We start from the raw sequence: 19520 nt of genomic DNA, 5'->3' as shown, positions 1-19520 counted from the left end.
TTCTGAGAGATGCTCGTCTCATTTCCCAACAGAAACCAATACTTCGGCTGAACAAAACCAGTTTTTAATCCTAAATTTGCCAGGGGTGCAAATCATTTCTGCATGTTTTCAGAAATGAAGGAAAAGCACAAAAACTCTGTACCTCAAACTGAAGTGTTTTGTGAAAGAGATAAATGATCTAATTATTTGATAGAGTACATGCTGGGGTGCCAATGATCACTCTATTAACTGTCAAGCATGGTGGTGGTAACGTCATTCTGTGGGGTTCTTTCACCTGAAAGACATGAATCGGGGTGACAGCCTACAGGTTTCTCAACTTAATCTCAAATCAGCGAAAGCTTGGACATACACTGAAAAACCCCCACAAAATCTTATAAAGTATCGTTCATCTAATTTCTGGTACAAATATCTTAGTACACTAAATATAAGTCAAAACCAACTTTACAAGTAACTTTTCAGCAAGACAGAGGAGCATGTTTAAGCCAGTAAGTCCTTGATATTGATGAAAAAGTACTAGTTCCACCGGCAGAACGTTTCTCCTTTAACGTGGGAACAATATCTTGTTGTAAGTGGAATAATCTGCTAGTGCAGCAGCCCTTTAAAAATCACTATTAAGGAATTACTGATTTAAAACAAAGCTTCTTTATATCTCGCTGAAAAGTTACATTTAAGTAAGTTTTGTCTTATTTCAGTCATAGTCAAATATTTGCTCTAGAAAATAGGCAGAAATACTTTGTGGTTTTACAGTGTAACAGAGTTCCGACAAACACATTTATCCTAAACAGATACTGTAACTGCCCAGAAGATACAGACCGAATGATACCAGAACCTTGATGATGACTGTAAGGTATGGTACGGTCCATTCTGTCTTAATCCAGGATTAGCCGTCTCTGTTTATGCAGAAAGTGTGTCAGTTTGTCTATTTTATAACTTAAGCATTTACTCAGCTATTGTTTGCAGCAACCGTGTTTATGAATAGAAAAAGCCATCTTCTCTTCCAGCCTCCCGAGAAGATGAGCATATATTGCCCACGAAAGACAAATAGAGTCGCATTTCTCAGAAGAGAAAGCCATTGTTCTAATTTGAGCATTTCTCAGAATGAAAGCTTCCATCGTCTATCTGTGAGCTCGCCATAGCAACAAGTAATAAGTTAACTGCGGTGTATCATCGCCAGCAATCTAGTCAGTTGTTCCTAAATAGCTAAAAGACAAAAGCTAATTATAACTTTCTATTTAGAAAAAAAAAAAAAGATAGGCAATTTAGCAAAACATGAGGACAGTTTATCATAACAGTTTGATTGCAACCAGGCAAAATGCAGATTAATTACTGTCCACACTTTTTTTTTTTCTCTGCTAGTGTTTTTGTTGTTAAAGAAGATGCCTTAAAGCTTAATATGAAGCGAGCCTTTCACACCCTCGCTTGTACTTGTTTTTGCAGCCAAACAAACAGCCAAAGCACTTCTGCGGGCGCTGAAGAGCCGCGGCACTTCTCAAAAAATGCAGCTCCAGCATTCATCAATATTCTTTCAATTAGCTTCCACCCACAGGATCAGCAGACCGGCGGACGGCCAGAGAAAGCACACACGACCTCTGACCCCCCTCTCGCCGTTTGGCCGAGAGGCTACTGTAGCTCGACTGTTTCTCACTTTATGAGAAACCTTTGCCAGAGCTCATGCTCCACTGCGCGGTTTACTGAAAACGTGCTGTTGGTATTTTATGAGTCTTGCGCAACCGGAATGGATTTTGCATCGATATTTATATGCAGTCACATCACCGCACGCTTTAACCTTGTGGACATGCGCCAGCTTTCCCTGTGACATATAGGGAAAAGGCACGAGGCCCACGGCTGATGCAGCAGAAAGCCGAGCCAAGCTGGTTGAGTGTTTAAAGTGCTCATCAATACTCGCATGCACTCTTTTCACAAGCAACAGCAGGATTGTATGATGAGGCTGCAGCGCGCTCCCCAGCCGCATTTTGCAGCACACTGTAGTTTTTGCCTCATCTGTCCTTCACAATGCCTGACCATGTGCCTTGAAGTAGTTCCCCTGCTGATGAGCATCTCTTGTTTTATATATAGCTCAAATGCACGTTGCACAGCAGGGAGGATAATTAAAGTCCTGTGGGTTTCATTTTTGAAGTGTAATTCAGATTTCTTTAATGAATAATCTCCAGCAACAAAAGTAGACAAATAGCAATCTTATACTTATTGTCACTTCTGGAAAAAAAAAAAAAAAAGTCTTGTAACAAATTCATCCGTCTCCAATAAAAGATTGAGGCCTCCGATAAAATTACCAGAACCAAGACAATTGGTATCCTGAACAATTGGAAAACAAATGGAAATATAGCATTTCTTGATTGAAGTTCAGAAAGTCTGGGACATTTTCAGTTCGGGTTTCTGTTTTCTTGGATGAACTTTAACTTGAGAGAGGGACCCATTCCTCTGAGCTGCTGGCCAATAGACTGGATGATGACACTAAATTATCTTGACACCAAATGAAGAGGATGGCAAAGGAGGACGATAAATCTCTAAACCTCACTGATGACTGTGGAAATGATTGTTATTTTAGTTCCAGGTGTGATGCTAAGAGGCATTATGTTTTTGCTATGTGGTTCTGTTGAACCAGAAATGGATGTTATTTTTTTCCTTTATTTTGAATTTTGTACATAAGTACATTAATTACTTTATCTAATGTACTTTTTTTTTTTTTGTTGATTACTAAAGTTCAAGATCATACGAGTGCAAAAAAACAAAAAAGATTAAAGTTGCTACCACAACTATTGCATGCTACCAAGATGAGATAGCAAAATGTTTAGGAGGCATTCTAGCAAAAGAGTCTTCTCTGTCCTATTATCACAATTTTAAACATGTGCAGATGCTAAACTCAAGTTGGACTGTAACTGGAGCAGTAGTGTGCTTTCGTCTTATTAGACTAAAGTCTGTTTTACAAATCATTTTTGTCGTCAACCTGCAAAAACTATCCGATCCTGGCCACGCAGAAAACTGGAGAAAATGCATAAAAGTCCTCAGCTGTGAGTTTTTAGAAGTGGAGCCGGCAGCGATGACAGGAGGCGTGGCGCAGCTCTGAACTGAACGCTGAACTCTACACATAAAATCGAAATCCCTGAAATCCCTATGTCACTATTATTAAAACAATAGTGGCAGACAACATCAGAGTTGCAATTCTGGTGGAGCAAATGCATTAAAAATTAATAATCTATATCATCTTTAAATGCTTCATGTTGGCAACGGTTTCATGATTTAGAAAACCTGCAGCTGTCCGGTCACACAAGCCATACATTATGATATTACTCCTTTGACCTCTGCAGCTGGTGTGTCCTTACACAGGTCTAAACCCGGGTTGTAACTACACTGCGCCTGGCCATTCAGGGACATAACAGTTGGAAACTGACGTCAGCTCCCTCCCCACATCGGTCCTTTTATAAAACTTAGCGATGGCAAAAAGATGCAGAATAAGTGAAGAAACACTCCTACTGAGTCCGTTGTGACTTGAATTATGAGTGCGTGTAAAGGATCCTCGTGCCTTCTGTTAAGCATGGTGGAAGTTCTGTGATGCTGTGGGCCTGATCTTTACTGAAAAAGTGCATGACATCATGAATTACTTGAAACACAGGGATATTTTAAATAGAAAACAACAACAACAAAAAAAGGGCTGCCACTTGGTGCTTCAACAAGATAATATTCCAGAAAAAAATGTTTTATCAGGCACAAAATCAACTTTATTTCAGAGTCAATTGCTGGATCTTACAAGATAGATCCCTGCAACTTTGATAGATATAATAAGAGAGGACTAATTGTTGTCCTATTGATAAAACAGGGCTGTGCAAAGTTTTACCAGCACAGATGTTGATAGGTGTTAACAAGTAAATAAATGTTCTAGCCTTTAACATTTTTTTCTCTTAACTTAAAAAAAAAACTGCTGCAAAGAAAGGTCCCCACCTTTTTGGACCTTTATGGTTGTTTTGATAATTTAACGTTGTGAATCTTCCAGTAAGTATGTTATAAATCCTCTTTATAGTTTGTTAAAATTGATTGCATTTTGTCTAAATCGTCCCCCTCACTACAAGGAGTGATTATATTCAATCAAATCAGGAGAGAATCAGCAACAATTAAGCGATGATGAAGCCATAAAGCACATAGGAAATCTATTTAATGTTTAGTAATAGAGCGTTTACTGCAGCTGCCACTGTGATTGAAAACGCTGCATTGTTGCACCTTTTCCCTTTTTAGCCAAAACATTACTTGCTTTCAATTTAAGGTCCTGCATTTTGTGAGTTTTCAAACAGCAATAATAACTTTTTTTTAGTTACCTACTTTATGTTTATCTCTTACAAGTGCACAACTGCATAGCTGTAGTCTAATTTTTTTATTTTTTATTTTTTGGTGTTTCAGGTGATCCACAATGCTGAACACTGTTTCTCACAGCTAAACAGATCTGGGAGAGTATGAGTTAATGTCAGTACCTTTTCCATGCCTTGCAGCTGTTTAATATTTTTAAACCTCACTTCTTTCATCGCTCAGAGGTGAAGGTTATTCAGGCAAATAACCTTCGGCTTTAATTCTCCTGCAGCGCCTCAGTCGCTGCTGCAGCAACTTCCTGTTCATGTCCTTCTGCCAACTCTCTTATCTTTCCTGGCTTTCTCAGGGAAAAAAACGACCTTCTCATTACAGTCAAGACAGCAATTTCTTTTTTTTTTTTTTTTGCCTAAATTTCAGCCCCGGCAGTACTCTTAAAATAATTCACTCATTCAATGCAGCTTAAATGGAAATATGTTTTTCTTTTTTTTCCCCCTTCCTTCTATAGCCACTCATCCGTTTCATGTCAAATGTCAGCAGCAAAAGCTTTCATAGTTTTTTTTTCTTTCATGTGCATAAAAAGGGACAAAGGTTTTAAACTTCATGAAAAACAGTGGGAGCTGTTAAAAATAGGTTTTGGGAGAGGGTAAAGGACAGGTGGTTCAAGGAAAGCTTCGGGATTGAAGCTGGTGAGAGTGGGTGGAGGTCTCACCTCGGAGAGCTGCGCTCTGTACAGAGACTTGTTGCACTGCAGCAGCTGAACAGCCAAGTTACAGTCCTTTCTGTACAGCTCCTGCGGAGGCAGAACACGGACAAAACCAAAAGATTAATAACAAAATGAATTTGTATCATGTTTTGCTTTTTTTTTAATGCTTTCTACATGCATTTATAATAACAAACTGTATTTAAACACAGCTGTGGAAAATTTGTAGCGATTTATATCATGCACAGAATGTTAAGTATCTCCTAAAATCAGAAGTAAGGTTTGATGATTTGGGCATATTTTGCACTTTTCTTCTAATTCACTTGTGTTTAGTTAAATAGTGATGAAGAATCCCATTTTGTATGCCATAAACCTGGGGGGAAAAAAAGTGTTTGCACATTTAAGATCCTGAAAATTCATTATCAGAAATAGTAACTGGGGGTTTTCTATCCTTCAGCTAAAACCCACCCAATATCACTCAAAGTCTCTGAATTTCCTAATGGTATTTTCCAGTTTTAGATTTTATATTAAAGGCTGATGTTTGAAACTTGTCCTGCAGATTGCTGTTTTCATGTATTTTTAGTAAAATACCCACCTATTTACACATGGCTGTAAAACCTGATGCTAGTTTGAGAGCTTTAATGAAATGTTGTCTCCTCACTTTGCTCACTCCTAGGTAATAAATAATATCGCCACATCCTAAGATTGGAAATGAAATACGTTTGCCGTCTGCATAGGAGAACAAAACCCTGCAGCAAAGAATAGATTGTAATTCATGGAATGAACCACAGAGTATAAAACAAACAAAGGAAACAATATTTTTCTCAAAATTTGTGTTAATGTTTCACATAAAGTGTCCGCCACATTTATCAGCACCTCTGTAAAATGTTTTTTAAAAAGCCTTAAAATAAATTCAACTCTGATTTCAGCAACACAACCTTATCCTGACAACAAAGTTGCTGTATTTTCAGCTAAGCTTAAACACAATTGAGCTTTTGATTCTTTTGATTCTTCCGCATATGAATGCTTTTATTGGGCACTTAAGACTCGTAGACTGATCATTACTGCAGTTCTGATTGGTCAACTTTTTACAGACTTTTCTTTCACTGCCAAATCCAGAGTAATATTTTTGAACAGAACAATGTCTCCAAGTGTAGGAAAAATTATCCAAAACAATATTAAAAAAAAAACATATCTTGACCTGAAATGAAATTCCCTTGGTGTAAAAACTGTCCTGAAATGCAGTGTTTTGTTTTCAGTGAAGGCAAATGAGATCCAACTAAAATGTTAAACTTACATTGTCCTCTTGCAGCTTCTCGATGGCGAGCTTGGCCTCCATCAGGTGGTTGTTGAGGACGATGATTTCTCTGCTCAGAGCTCGTTTTTCATCTTCGTGGTGCTGCGACTTGACAAGACAGACTCGTAAATTACATGCAACAATCTTTTAAATGTCATAAGATCAAGATCAGTCAGAATGAGTGGCTTCCTAATGGGCCACATTAGGTCGCATCATTTTGTACTATATTGCACATTTAGAAGGAAAAAAAACAAACTGAAGTTAGAGGTTGTTTTTTTCTCTACTTGATAATGCCTTTAATTCAGCAGCAGGGACAGGAAGAATGGATTTTGTCTTGTAATGAGGACATATGTGACTACATGAACGCGCCTCGGGCAAAAGAGCTGCAGCAAGCGAGCCGCAAATATGCTGACAGGGTAACACTTTTTGAAACACCCATTATTTGGACAGGCAGCCAGGAAGAACAGGTTCTTTCAGGGTCAAACAGGAAATAATCACAACAATGCCTAATTCCAGCAGCCTTTCATCCAGGAAAAAAGAAGAAAAAAGAAAAACATTTCATGGACTAACACAGACATGAAGAGCTTTTCAAAATAGGTTTGCATGCTGCAAGTGTGATTGATGACTCATTTATCTATATAAAATAATCTACAAGTGCTCTAAAAAAATGGAGTGGATTACAAAAAAAAGAGAAAAAAGGAAAGCACTTTGCAACTAAAATGGCAGCAAGGAATGTTTCAGCTGAGCACTTTTGGCCATTAGGCTGCAGGTTATTCATGGACCAGCATGTCAGTGAACTTTCTCCTCTCGGAGGAAATTATCTTTTAAATCTTGCATTTCGTAACCCTCTCAGGTCATTAACTGCAAGAAGCTCCCCCGGTGCCACTTGTCCTTGCCACTAATACAAATGCCTCGCAAAAGTGTTCAAGCCCCTTAAAATGTTCCACATTTAAGTCACTATTGAACCACAAAATTCAATGGACTTTCTACTGGGATTTAATCTGACAGATCAACACAAAGCTGTGCACGATTCTGAAGAGGAACTAAGATAACACATGGCTTAAATGTTTCACAAATAGAAATGTGGCGTGAATTTATATTCAGTCTACTTTACTTTGTTATCTCTGAGCAAAATTTGGTGCAAGTAATTCATTTTCATTGAGAAATAGAAACTTCCTAGGTGTAAGCTAGGCTCGCTGCAATTTAAGTGAGGTTTATATGAGAACATCAGTAAACAAACAGTGCCATAAAGACTAAGTAGGCAATTCAGAGATAAAGTAACTCTGGCAGAGCTGCAGAGACCCACAGCTCAGGTGGGATAATTTATGTAGGTTCTTTGTGCTCTTTTTCCTCTTCTCTTATCCTGCTATGTGCAAATTGTTTGTCTTTGTGAGTATTTTTATTGTTCTCAGTGCTAAAACTAAGCCAAAAATAACTAAACTACATCTAAAATGCTATATGTGGGAAAAACTCATCCTCACGATCCTGTAGAGATTGGTGGAGCTAGACACAGAGTAATCCTGGAAACTTTTATGTAAAAATAAACATTTCATGTAGCAATTAAATAAAATGATAATTTCAAAGGAAGTCTAATTGACTGAGACACAAGCCATTTACTGATGTCAAATGTTAGCATGCTAGTCAATTAAATTTTATATTAGTTAAGATAATGAGGATATTTTGAGAAACAAATGTTATACCCGTCTTTCTCTGACTTTCATTCACTTGTGCTGTAAACACACGCTGCTGTTGGTCTGCTATTTTATGCAACCACATCTTCACTTTCTTTTTTCTCCCACAACATCCATATCTATGTAAAATGAAGGGGAACAGAGTATGTATTTCACAGCTAAAAGAACCCCTTCCCCACCTGCCCACCCCCCCAAAAAAAGAGATTGTACTCAAATTATTCTATATAGTATCAGTACCGTCTTGTCGTGGCAACTATATGCACAAATGGGGGTGGAGGGAGGACAGAAAAGTTGCAAGGATTATTCTTTTTTTCCCCCTTTCCTTTTATGTAGGAACACCAGTTTCGTCTTTTTCACTTTCAGCTAAAGTTATGAGAAGTCCCTGCAGAGGGCCTAAAGGGCCACTTCAGGCTCTAGGACCAGAGATTGAAGAACCCTGGGTTAGTGTAGTCAAATCCTAGCCCTGTGTGCAACTAAAGATGTGGCAAGACTTGAAAAGTGACTCTCCGTCCCATTTCCTGATCTTGAGCAACCAAATAAGGAAACACCCCCCAAAAAGCCCTGCAGTCGTAACCTGCAGAGAAATGAAAAGTGGCTGTAGATTTCACTAAGGCAGGCTGAATGGAAAAACGCACAGGTTGTTGACTAAAACATGTCAAAAACCACACACAGCATGTGCTTTGTCCACTTCATAATTATGTGCTGCTTCGTATGCATCTTGGACAAATTTATCTGAACAGAAAGTGTCTGTGAACTCAAGTTTTTTTTTTTTTTCCGTTGGGTTCAGTTTTTGTCATTTTCACTTGTTTTGGAAAACTCAGAGGGAAAAGAGGCTCGACTCTCATGCTTATCTGTCTTGTAATTACATTCTCTGTAGTTGTGCGGGGCCCCGGGGTCAGATGGGTTTGTGGCACCTCTAGAGTAAACAAGTTTTACGATTGCAGAGAGACTTACTCAGCACCTCTCTCTAACCCTGAAGGAGTGTATGTACGTGGGATGAATCTGGAGCGGCCCATGAGAAAAACGTCTGTTGGTAAAAAAAAAAAAAAAAAAAACATAAAGAAAAGCAGATTGGCTTTGTTTTCGAAATGACAATTTTAGGGAAGCCTTCAGCTGTGTGTGTGTACCTGGAGATCTCACATTGTCAACTGTAATGACTATTATCTCGTGGCATAACAAACCAATTCGACGAGCATTTTCAACTGTCTATTCACCAGCTCAGGCACCTGATGGTTACAGTCTTCTGGGGCAGACTAGTTAATTCCATATTTCCACGGGCAAAAACAGCATCTGACAAATGAAGTGAGGTGCTCTCCTCTGAGGAACAATGGGTTTGCTATCCCTCTGCCAGTGGAAGGAGGACAGCCAATTGTAATAAGCCATAATTAATGTCAGTGGCACAAACAGCGGGGGGGGGGGACTCATTTTCAATCTGCGCCTCAAAGTGTTCTCCACGCCGTGTGACTCGCTTCTCTCCAACTCCTTCCTCTTTGACAAGTGCGAGAATTTGGATGAAAGCCTCGAACCGACGGGACACACGACGCGCGTCTTCAGACACTTACATCTCTGTGGATCTTTTCCTCCAGATCTTGGTTGATCCTCTGCAGTGCCGAGTAGCTGCTTTGTATTCTAAACAACAAAATAAAGTAAAAGAAAACAATAATGAAAACATTGCTCTGCTGGTAGGGAATAGCTTGTGCACATGCATGCTGGATCTACTGCGTGAGAAGCCAGAGAGCTTTACAAAAAGCCTCATCTACGGGCAAGTCAAATCTAAATCGCTTGACTCCATTTTTACTCATCCTACTTGCAACAGTTCACTGAACTTTGTGTAGAAATGCCAAAAGATGAATGTTTATCACTAAATAGGTTCCTAGATTTAAAGATGCGGACAGATTTATGTGCTAAACAGCAGTATCACAATTTGTTTAGCAGAGAAAACATATACTGAGACAACTGTGTACAAATAAGTGTTAATATTTGACTGTTTATTGTCATGACCCTGTCTGTGATGGGTTTTTTTTCTTTAAAAGAAGCAAAGAGGAACTAAGCACTGATTATTTGCATTTGTTTAGCTTTTGCCGTCATACCAAAATGTGACTCCAGCTTGAGTTGAAGCATAACATCCCCCCCCTTTTACATAATCCAAACAAATTCAGTCAACAGGGACATCTGGAGCTCCTCCAACACCGACAAGAACATCTAAGCGATAATCCTAAGTGTCATTCCTTTCCTCTCCAGTACCCAAAGTATGATTAGTGTGAAGCGTGCGGTGATTCATGGTGGGCGATTCCACCTGCGAAGCTTGTCTGTGAACTTGTCCAGCTCCTCCTGCGCCCGGCGCAGCTCCGTCTCCAGGTACTGTCTGGTGGAGTCGAACTCGCTCTGCAGCAGCTCCAGCTTGTGTGTTGTGTAGGAAAGTCTCTTCCGCAAGTCCTCCTTCTGCTCCAGCAAAGAGCTATACACACACACGCACACACACACACCCACGCACACACACACACGCACACAGAACAGATGAGTTTAGAGCATATGGTGAAGGAAACAAGCTTGCAACGTTGGGTCTTTGCTCTGCTAAATTGATGTGTAATGGTCCACGTTTTCTGTTAACGGCCATGCAGCATTGACTGGGACATTATGAGGATGGGGGAAACACGATCCCAAAAATTCAGTCAGTATGTATGTGTATGTGTGCTTTGTAATTCATTAGACGACAGAGGGTAACCTGCTGGCACATCACAGAGGAGCAATCACTGGCGAGAATGGTCACATGGAAATAACAGAGGCGTCATGTGTAATGAGAAATGAGTCAATGAGCTCTAATAGATTATTTGAATAGACCCCGATGGCTCAGGTTTACAAAACAGTAATATCCTCAACATGTAATTTAGCAAGACAGCACAATGACGGCTATTTTTGGAGCATATGCATTGCCTGCGTTTCAATCTAATGAAAGGGCAAGAGAGGAAATGTCCACTGCCGTGATGGATCTGAGTGCTCGCCGCTCGGCTTAATGGACCTTAGTATTGACGGACAGATGGAGGAAGAAAGGTAATGACTCTATCTGCAGCCAGATAACATAGCTGGGAATGAATGGAGATGTGGTCACTTTGCTCTTTTCACTTTCTCCGTTTCCCTCCATTTCTCTCTTTTAACAAGATCGTAGAATGCAAAGGGTGGGCGATGAGCTAGACTGTTGCAAAAAAAAAAAAGGAAAAAGGAAAACAAAGCTGAGACGGGGTTCGTTCATTTATTATTTTCAGGTCAGAGGAGACGTCACCCCCGTTTCCAGCTCATTAGCAAGCCGCATAATGTTTCTGCAATCAGTCGGATGAAAAGTAGGCAGAGAAAATCTAGACTTTATGAAAAACTTCATTTGCTTTATTTGAAAATATCAGTTTCTCTGTAACCGCGTATCGTTTGCGAGCCAATTTCTACGCTCACAGAAAAATGTTGCAGGATCGGATTGCAGAAAAATCTAATTATTTATTGAGCACAAATGTTATACAGATCTTGTTTTCATGTGATAATTACCATACAGTTATTGGCCAGGATTGTGAGTAAAGTGGCGGACTTTTTAAAGGGGCAATACAAAAATAATTGAGACATTTTGAAGTGGAGCTTAACTTTATTTTAAAAACAGCTTCCGTCTTAAAAACAAAACAGTGACCATCAAAGCTGGAAATAGCTAACAATCTCCATGTGAAACATAATTAAGTCACCCTGCTAAGTTGCTACGAAAAGTTTAAAAAGCAACACAAAGTCTAGAATATATAAAATATCGTATTATTTTGGCCTTTTCCACCAAATATTTTTGTATATCAAACATAAGACCACTTGAGATCTTTTTAGGTCCCTTGTGAGCCACATCTAAGATGTACATGAATTATTAAATACAGCTTAGGGAAAACAACTAAATAGGTTTATTTTGTTTTATTTTGTTTTTATTTCTCTAAAAGAACAAAAGTCCTGCTTCAGGAGCAGCATGCTTTTGGGGGTTTGCAGGCGCAGAGTAAAATATCACCCAAACTCTGGAAGTCAATACACTGAAACGCAGAGACATTATAGAAAATCCTGCATATTAAATTTTAAGGCCTAAAATTATGACTCAAATTAATAGCTCCTGTTGGGCTACTTGTTAGCTTCAGTGTCTGGGATCATTTAATCCTCGTGTATCTGGTGCAGATAGGATAAGAACTGCTTAATCCCCAATTATCTAGTGAACTGCTTATAGGCTTTTAACAGAACCTCACTTCACTTCACAAATTCTGAACTATCGCTTTAAATATTGTCTTTACAGTGGAAAGGGTTGAGTTAAGCAGTTACAAAGACATAATGTGCATTTGTTAGCACTTTTTTTTAAAAGCCAGATCCATTCATTTATAATTCACACCAATCTTACACTAAATTAAAAATAATGATAGATAAAACACATTTTGTGTAATTTGACCCAGTAATCTGCAATCCAGGAAATAACACAAGAAATGTAATGGTAATTCAAATCTACGTCTCTAGAGTTTCAACGTCTTACCAGTTCTACATAAATGAGCTTCTAGAAATCAGATATCTGCTGTATTACGAGCGAGAGCATAAACGTTAATAAATAGTGTGTGTTTCACCGAAAGCTGCAGCCTTTGCAGCTTTGGCAGCGAGTGAAAAGCGACCTGCATGCTGAATGATTCAGAGAAAGTCTCAGCAGACTGGATGACATTTAAGAGCTGCATTAGCCAGCGGAGCCCACCACCTCACCTCACCGCTCGGATCTGATTGGTGGGCTTTAGCTGGGGAATACAGGTGTTTGGTGTTAGGTTGCAGGGTGACTTTACGTGAAGTAGCTCCAGAGACAAAAAAAAAAAAAAAAAAAAAAAAAGAAAGAAAGAAAGAAAAGTCTCTCCATTAGTGACCTCCTCTGAGTCACACATAATGAGTGTTTTCATTCTGGTGAGATGAGATGACGAGGCAGCATGACTCCTGGGCCTGAAAGGCGGGATGAGGCTGCTTTAACACCACTGAACGACCAGAGGAGACACCTCGTGGGCGGATGAGCGGACAAACACATAAAAACAAGTACGGATGGAGAGATGGCGGCGCAGATTTACTCTTACCTCTTTTTTGGGTGTTTGCCACCATTTCGGGGGACTTTTAAGGCAGTTTTGCCAATGTATATCTTTTTCATGGTTTGTCTCTGTTCCTTCCCTCTCATGTGTTTATAAGGCCTGGCCACAGGAAGTTGGCATGCATGCGAGTTATCCGAGAGATCTCAGCTAAGTGTGGCCAGCAGAATTACTGTTTGTTATACCTGTCTTGATCCTGCCAACAAAAGCAAACAGACAGGTTGCCAGCTGTTAGTAACCACCAATAAGCTGGGATCTGATTTGAAAAGACAAACTGTTGCCTTGACGCTGCCAACGTTTAGCAGCCGTAGTAGTCATCGTCCTCTTCAAATCAGATTTTTTTAAAAACGGGAAAATTAGTGGAAAGAGTGTTTGACTTGAAACAAAGACATTGTAATGTATATTTGACAACCATTTACAGTGGAAAAAAAATACATAAAAAAAAACTAGCACAAAGAAATGTAAGTTTTGGTGAGTACCAACATAATTGTTAGCTCTTTTGATGCAAGTTTGAAAGTTCTTAAATTCATATTGTTTTTAATTTTTTTTATTTTTTATTTCACCCCTTTAGTTTGAGCAATATCAGAGAGAATTTTAACAAAGTATTCACAAGTCCTCCACCTCATTCAGCAGTGAGAATGTTCCACATATTTAACCTTTGTTTTCCCACCAGAACCACCAAAAGGTCAATTTAAAGGGCAGATCCTGTCAAAAATACATGTATTATTTTCTATCAAAATACTTACTGACTAGAGTAAAGGGGTGCCGTTTTGTGTTTTCCAGTCACGTAGTGCCATTTTATAACGCAAGCAAGTAACTATGTTAACTTAAAAGGCTTAAAGGAAATTTGACTTCGTAATTCAACACCTTGAAATCGGGACTTTTTAAAAACTCCTGCTCTTTCCAGGACTCAGCTTTTTGGAAGTTGTCACAAAATTGCATCACTATTAGTCTTTTTAACAACGTTTGTACCAGCATTGCACTAGTATAATGAGCTCTGCAGAGGCAGAGATCCACTAGGTGTTTGCTAATTGCTGCTGACTAGTCTGAAGGAGCTGAGTGAGAGGAGTAGAGAGATAGAGAGGTACTCTGTGAAGTAGACGCTTGGAAACTGCAGCTTTGACAAAGACCAATATTACATCACATATTGGACAAAATATTAACATGTTGAAAAAAGGCGAATTTGACAAATATTAGGAAACTAAAACAGAAAAAAAATAGGAATCACCATTTACCAAAGTCCTAACAGTTGTGAAGGGAGAAAACTAAAGAGACGAGGGAACTTAATGACTGAGGGATGAAACCAATGCTAGACGACACAGGCGAATAAGTGAATAACATGGAATAGCCAACTCTACAATTACACACAAATAAACAGTCTATTTTATGAATACAGAACTTTGGATAAAACTCAAAGTGAAAAGGGTTTTTCTTGTCTTGTCTCCCAAAGATGTGGTTGTCCTGCTTTGTTTGTCTTAATTCAAGTTCTTTTCATTTTTGCTCGTCCTGTAGATGTGGGATTGTTACGGCAACTATTTTATCTACCGGCTTCCTTCTTGTAGCCAAATCCTGGCTTATTAAGTTCAACACAGCTGTCTAGCTCTTATTTTGTCAATTTTGAAGAGTGGCAAAAAAAAAGCACATGCATGTCACGGCATCTTTTTATCCAGTGGAAGCAGGAGGTCATGGATTAAGAATGAATTTATCAACACTACTTCTGCAACAATAGTTTTGTTAAACATACTCATATTGACCATAACAGGTCTTTAGCTGAAAGTACTGTTTCAATACAATATTTCTCTGATATGAAAAAAATAACAGTATCAGAAAACAAACTTGTTAACTTATCTGTAAAAGAGGAAAAAAGTAGTATTTATTTTTTTTATACTAAATTCACTATTAACTAAGAAATTAGTAAAAAAAAATGCACCCAGACTCATAGTATGTGACAATTACTAAGACAATAACAAAAATGTGCCAGGCATGTCTGCAGACGACTGGTATCTGAGATTTTTCTCTGAAATGGAAATATCCAACTTCCAAATATTGATTTGAAGTTTTAACTTTAAATCATGCTGCAAATCTACTGTAAATCGCTACATTTTTATAGTTACATTTACAGTCCACTTATCAGTTAAGGTAAAACGATTAAACTTACAATTCTTTACTAACCTGCATCAAGTGTAGTTTTATATCTTTGCCGTAAATCTCTGATAATTTTTCGTTTTTTCCCTGTCGAATGCCAGAAAATAAGATTTCCTATAGATCGATGAAACGTTGCAAGAAATGCAAAAGGAAAACGCAAAAGGAAATGCTAAACCTTGGACATGGCATGTTGATTAAAACAGAGTTATATATAAATATTTTGTTACTTTGCACCACTAATACCACTTTTCCTGTTAATATCTGCAGCTTCTTTGCTTTACCTTGGGCTTCTTGGCTGTCTGTCTGATTAATACTCTCTTTGTCCAAGTGGACGGCCATGTCTTGGAAGGTTTGCAATTGTGCGCCACTATTTTTTTCAAATGATGGAATATAACCTAACTCAAGCTCAAAGGCAATGAGTACTTTTGCATGGCACTGTATGTCAAACCAAAAGAACACAGCGTGAGAGACTGCAGACCTCGACAAGGCCAAAGGATGTGTGAACTCTCTTTATCAATATTTCCTCTGGCCCTTGCGGCCATCTGCGGCCACAGCACAGGTGCGCCTCTTTATCGCACAGACAAATGGAATGGGTTATTAGACGAGGCAGCTGTCAAAGCCTGATCAAAGCTCCTCTGATCTGAGCACTGGACTGACCACTCGGCGGGGAAACAATGACAGGCTGTGTGGGATGTGACCGCACCAGGTTACAGTTCACAAACGCATCTTGTTTCGGGGGATGCTTGATTTTTCGGAAACCAGGTGACGTATGAATACATGTTGATTCGATGTTGAGAGGTGATTTATGGCGCAGGCTGAGTAGCGACATGCACATTTCCAGATGGTGACAGCTCACCACTGCTGCTGCTGCTGCTGGAGCCTTCAATCCAGCTGCTCCCCTCTGAGTCATAGCACAGTGGCTCTCATTATGTGTGGAAGAGAGATTTGGCAGGTGTGAGATGCCTAAGAAATGTAAAAATTGCCTTCCTTTTTACCTCCTAGCATACACTTGTACACGCAGATGTAGATAATGTTTGTCTTGCACACATGTGCAGCCATGTTCCTTAAAAACCAATGGCATCTGGCACAGCATCCAGAAAAGGCGTCTGTTCGTGACATGTCTCTGACCAGGCCAGGTGTCCGCTTACAAATCCCAACGCAACCCTCTTTCACTCGCTTTTCTTCTCTTTCATTTTAGTTAGAAGGGGCTTGTTGCCACCCACTCGTGCCATGCTGACATTTGAGAGGAACTCGGAGCACTGAAGAGGAGGAAGAGGGAGGCGGGAGCGGAGGAGGAAGAGGACATAAAGTTATGGAATGAGGCAGGAGGGAAAGCAGGAAGCTTCTGAGGGGGAATGAAAGCTGGAGTATTTACAGTTTAGTCAAAGACAGTAGGGAGGAAGCGAGCGCTGGCAAATTAGAAAGTAAAATCAAGGGAGTGGGTGTGTACTCATCACTTAAACTGCACATCTTTCCCTCCTTCCTCGGATCTCAATCTGTTCCGGGCTTCCTGATCGCATCAGCCTTGCAGATAGATTGCCTCTTAGGAAAAGCCCTTTTTAAAAAAAAATTATTTTTTTTTAGAAAGCAGTCAAACTTCAGTTCTAAGAGAGGGAGAACCCAATTGGCTGAGTCATCCAGCAGCAGGGGATGGAGGTGAAAAAAAGATGCTCTTTCCTCCCCGCATGCCTTCAGATTTACAAGGTACCAAAGCCATGCATGGTATGACTCAACCACCTCATAGAAGAAACTCTCAAATTAGAGCGAGTGCGTGTGGGTTTATGTATTTGTCATTTCCCTTTCCCCGGGATTGATTAACTCGGGAGCAGGCACCTAAGTAGTTATACGGCAGCTACCAACACCATTAGCAGCAGCGGGGTGTAATGACCTGCTGAAGAGATTTGATGGCACCGAGCGCAGGAATGTTCAATCACGACACCTCGGGAGGAATTTTATGAAACGTGATCCTGTTCTAAACACAAGCTAAATATAAGGTGACTTGCAAAAATATTCACAGTTCCTGAACTTATCCACTTTTGTCATGTTTAGACCTCCAAATTTAATAGATTTTATCCGATTTAAGGTGAACATTCAGCCAGCCACAGTCACCTGTGATTACAGCAGTAAGTCTGTTGAGGTGTAGAACCTCAATTAAACTTTTTTTTTACCGTTTCCTATGCAAAATAGGTCAAACTTTGTAAAGTTTGGATGAAAAATATCAGTACCATTGATTATATTTGGTCCAAACAATTTTCCCACCATTTTGAACGAAGGTCAAAAAGTTCAGTCTCATTTAATCAGCACACCTTTTTGTATCGTCTCCTACATGGCTTCTGGAAACTTTAAAAACTACTTTCTTATTGATCTCTTTCCACAATGACTAATTGATGTAGTCCGGAAAGTTTCTTCCACCTGATCTGCAGATGTCTGCGGTTCATCCAGAGTTCCCATGAGCCTCTAGGTTGCTTCTCTGATTGATGCTCTGGTGTGTCAGCTTAGATAGACACTGATGTCTTGGTAGCTTTGTTTTTGAGCCAAACTCTCTCCATTTCCAGATGATGGGTTGTAAAAAGCTCTGTAGGACTCCGGGTGGATCTTAAAACTCGGGATATTGTTTTATAAGTTTGATCCCTGACCTTCCGGCCGTTTCCCGTGGGCCTCATGAGACAGTTTGTTCTCTACAGATCCTCAAGGCCTTCACTAAACAGCTGCATTTATGCTGAATTTAAATTACATACTGTCTTTATCAGGTAGGACATTTGGAGGATAATAGATGGAGGCATTTAGCCATTTTGGGTTTTCTTCCAAATGCACAACCCCCTGCTGGTCTGTCAAATAAAATCACATTCAAATACTTACAGGTTTTATGGATTTTAGAGGACAAAATGTGGAAAAAGTTCAACGTGCATCAACATTTTCACAAGTTCAAAACGAATTAAAAATATATATGTCAGAACAACAATCTCAACACAAGCACTACGGGTCACTTTGCTCAAAACTGCTAATCTGAATATGGTTTTGATTTATTAGGCACACAAGCTGTGGAGGCAAGAGAAGCCTCAAGCGATTATGCACAAACATCCATCAAAAACACACACAAGCGCATGTTGTTGCACAAAAAAACCTGCTGTAGCCTGAAGACCAAAAAAAAAAAGATCATGTGACTGTGCCAATGAATCCAACAGAGAGCTGTCCTTGTGAGCCATTGAGATCTGTTCCTCCACCAACTCAGAATCTCAAAATTCAATGTCAAAACATTAAAACACGGTTTACTTTGGGATCAAACCTTGTGAAACTTTCTGCAATGCTATTTTCAATTACATCGAAACACACACACACACACATTCTACTGTAGTCAGTGGATATATGTTTGGACTAAAAATCTTGTGCGATTTGATTTGGTTGCAAGTCCCAAAAATATGAACGCTGTTTGCCACCAAAAAAAAAAAAAAAAGGAGATGGGATGGAGAGGCACAAGCAGCTTTCAAAATGGTTCAGCTCATTAAAAATAGAAAAGACCCAAACATAAATGTGTTCGTTCAGAAAGAAATGCATATGCAGCGTGCCGCCCGGCTCCAACCACACAGCACAATGTGTGTGAGTGGAGCTCAATGGACAGGTGGTGATTAGACACAACAAAGAAAACAACCTCTGCAGATCTGCTACACTGCAGTGCACTGCTCCATTTTCCAGTGAATGTGTGTGTGTGTGTGTGTGTGTGTGTGTGTGTGTGTGTGTGTGTGTGCGTGCATGTGCGTGTGTGTGTGTATGTGGGTGTGTGCGTGTGTATGTGTGTGGCCTCATGTGCCTATATATAACCTTATAGTGCAGGTAATACAAATGTACTTAGTGATCTGTCTGTCACTCCCAAGAGACCGACTAAAAGCTTGAACTTTGAGATGAGTAAATGTAACTTTTCAAAGAAAAAAAAATACAAAAAAAACAACCCCAATATAGCAATTGTCGTCCCAAGTTTCATTTCTGTAGCACTTACAATATATATATAATTTATGAAATCCGATTTTAGAATGTCCCAGGCAAACCATTTTCTAAATCTTTAGATTAAAATCACTTTTATACATTTCTAAAAGGAGAGAAAACTTTTTCATCTTCAACACTTTGCTCGTGGTTTTACAAGATTATACTCTTTGAAAGTGTGCATTTCCTGACAAACTTGGGCACATTGATAGTTATTATAAATCTGGAGAATATAGAGAAATTTAAGGTGTACAAATAAACAATAGAAACTGAATATA

The 19520-nt window shown here is 39.3% G+C and overlaps 1 protein-coding gene across 2 annotated transcripts in view; it reads right to left on the bottom strand.

Moving 5' to 3' along the window:
* Window positions 1-19520, bottom strand: part of LOC103457374 (brain-enriched guanylate kinase-associated protein) — a 36644-nt gene that overhangs the window by 3562 nt on the left and 13562 nt on the right. Inside the window, exons 3-6 of one of the 2 annotated variants that reach the window (XM_008397453.2) lie at window positions 10302-10463; window positions 9568-9634; window positions 6315-6422; window positions 5027-5107 (exon numbers count right to left, since the gene is read on the bottom strand). In XM_008397453.2, the coding sequence (XP_008395675.2) occupies window positions 5027-5107; window positions 6315-6422; window positions 9568-9634; window positions 10302-10463 (418 nt within the window). The remainder of the gene's footprint in view (window positions 1-5026; window positions 5108-6314; window positions 6423-9567; window positions 9635-10301; window positions 10464-19520) is intronic. The other variant, XM_017302249.1, reaches the window with a different exon arrangement.

Source organism: Poecilia reticulata, linkage group LG21 (assembly GCF_000633615.1).
Source record: "Poecilia reticulata strain Guanapo linkage group LG21, Guppy_female_1.0+MT, whole genome shotgun sequence".
NCBI lineage: Eukaryota > Metazoa > Chordata > Actinopteri > Cyprinodontiformes > Poeciliidae > Poecilia > Poecilia reticulata.
This window is presented reverse-complemented; position numbering and strand designations above follow the sequence as displayed.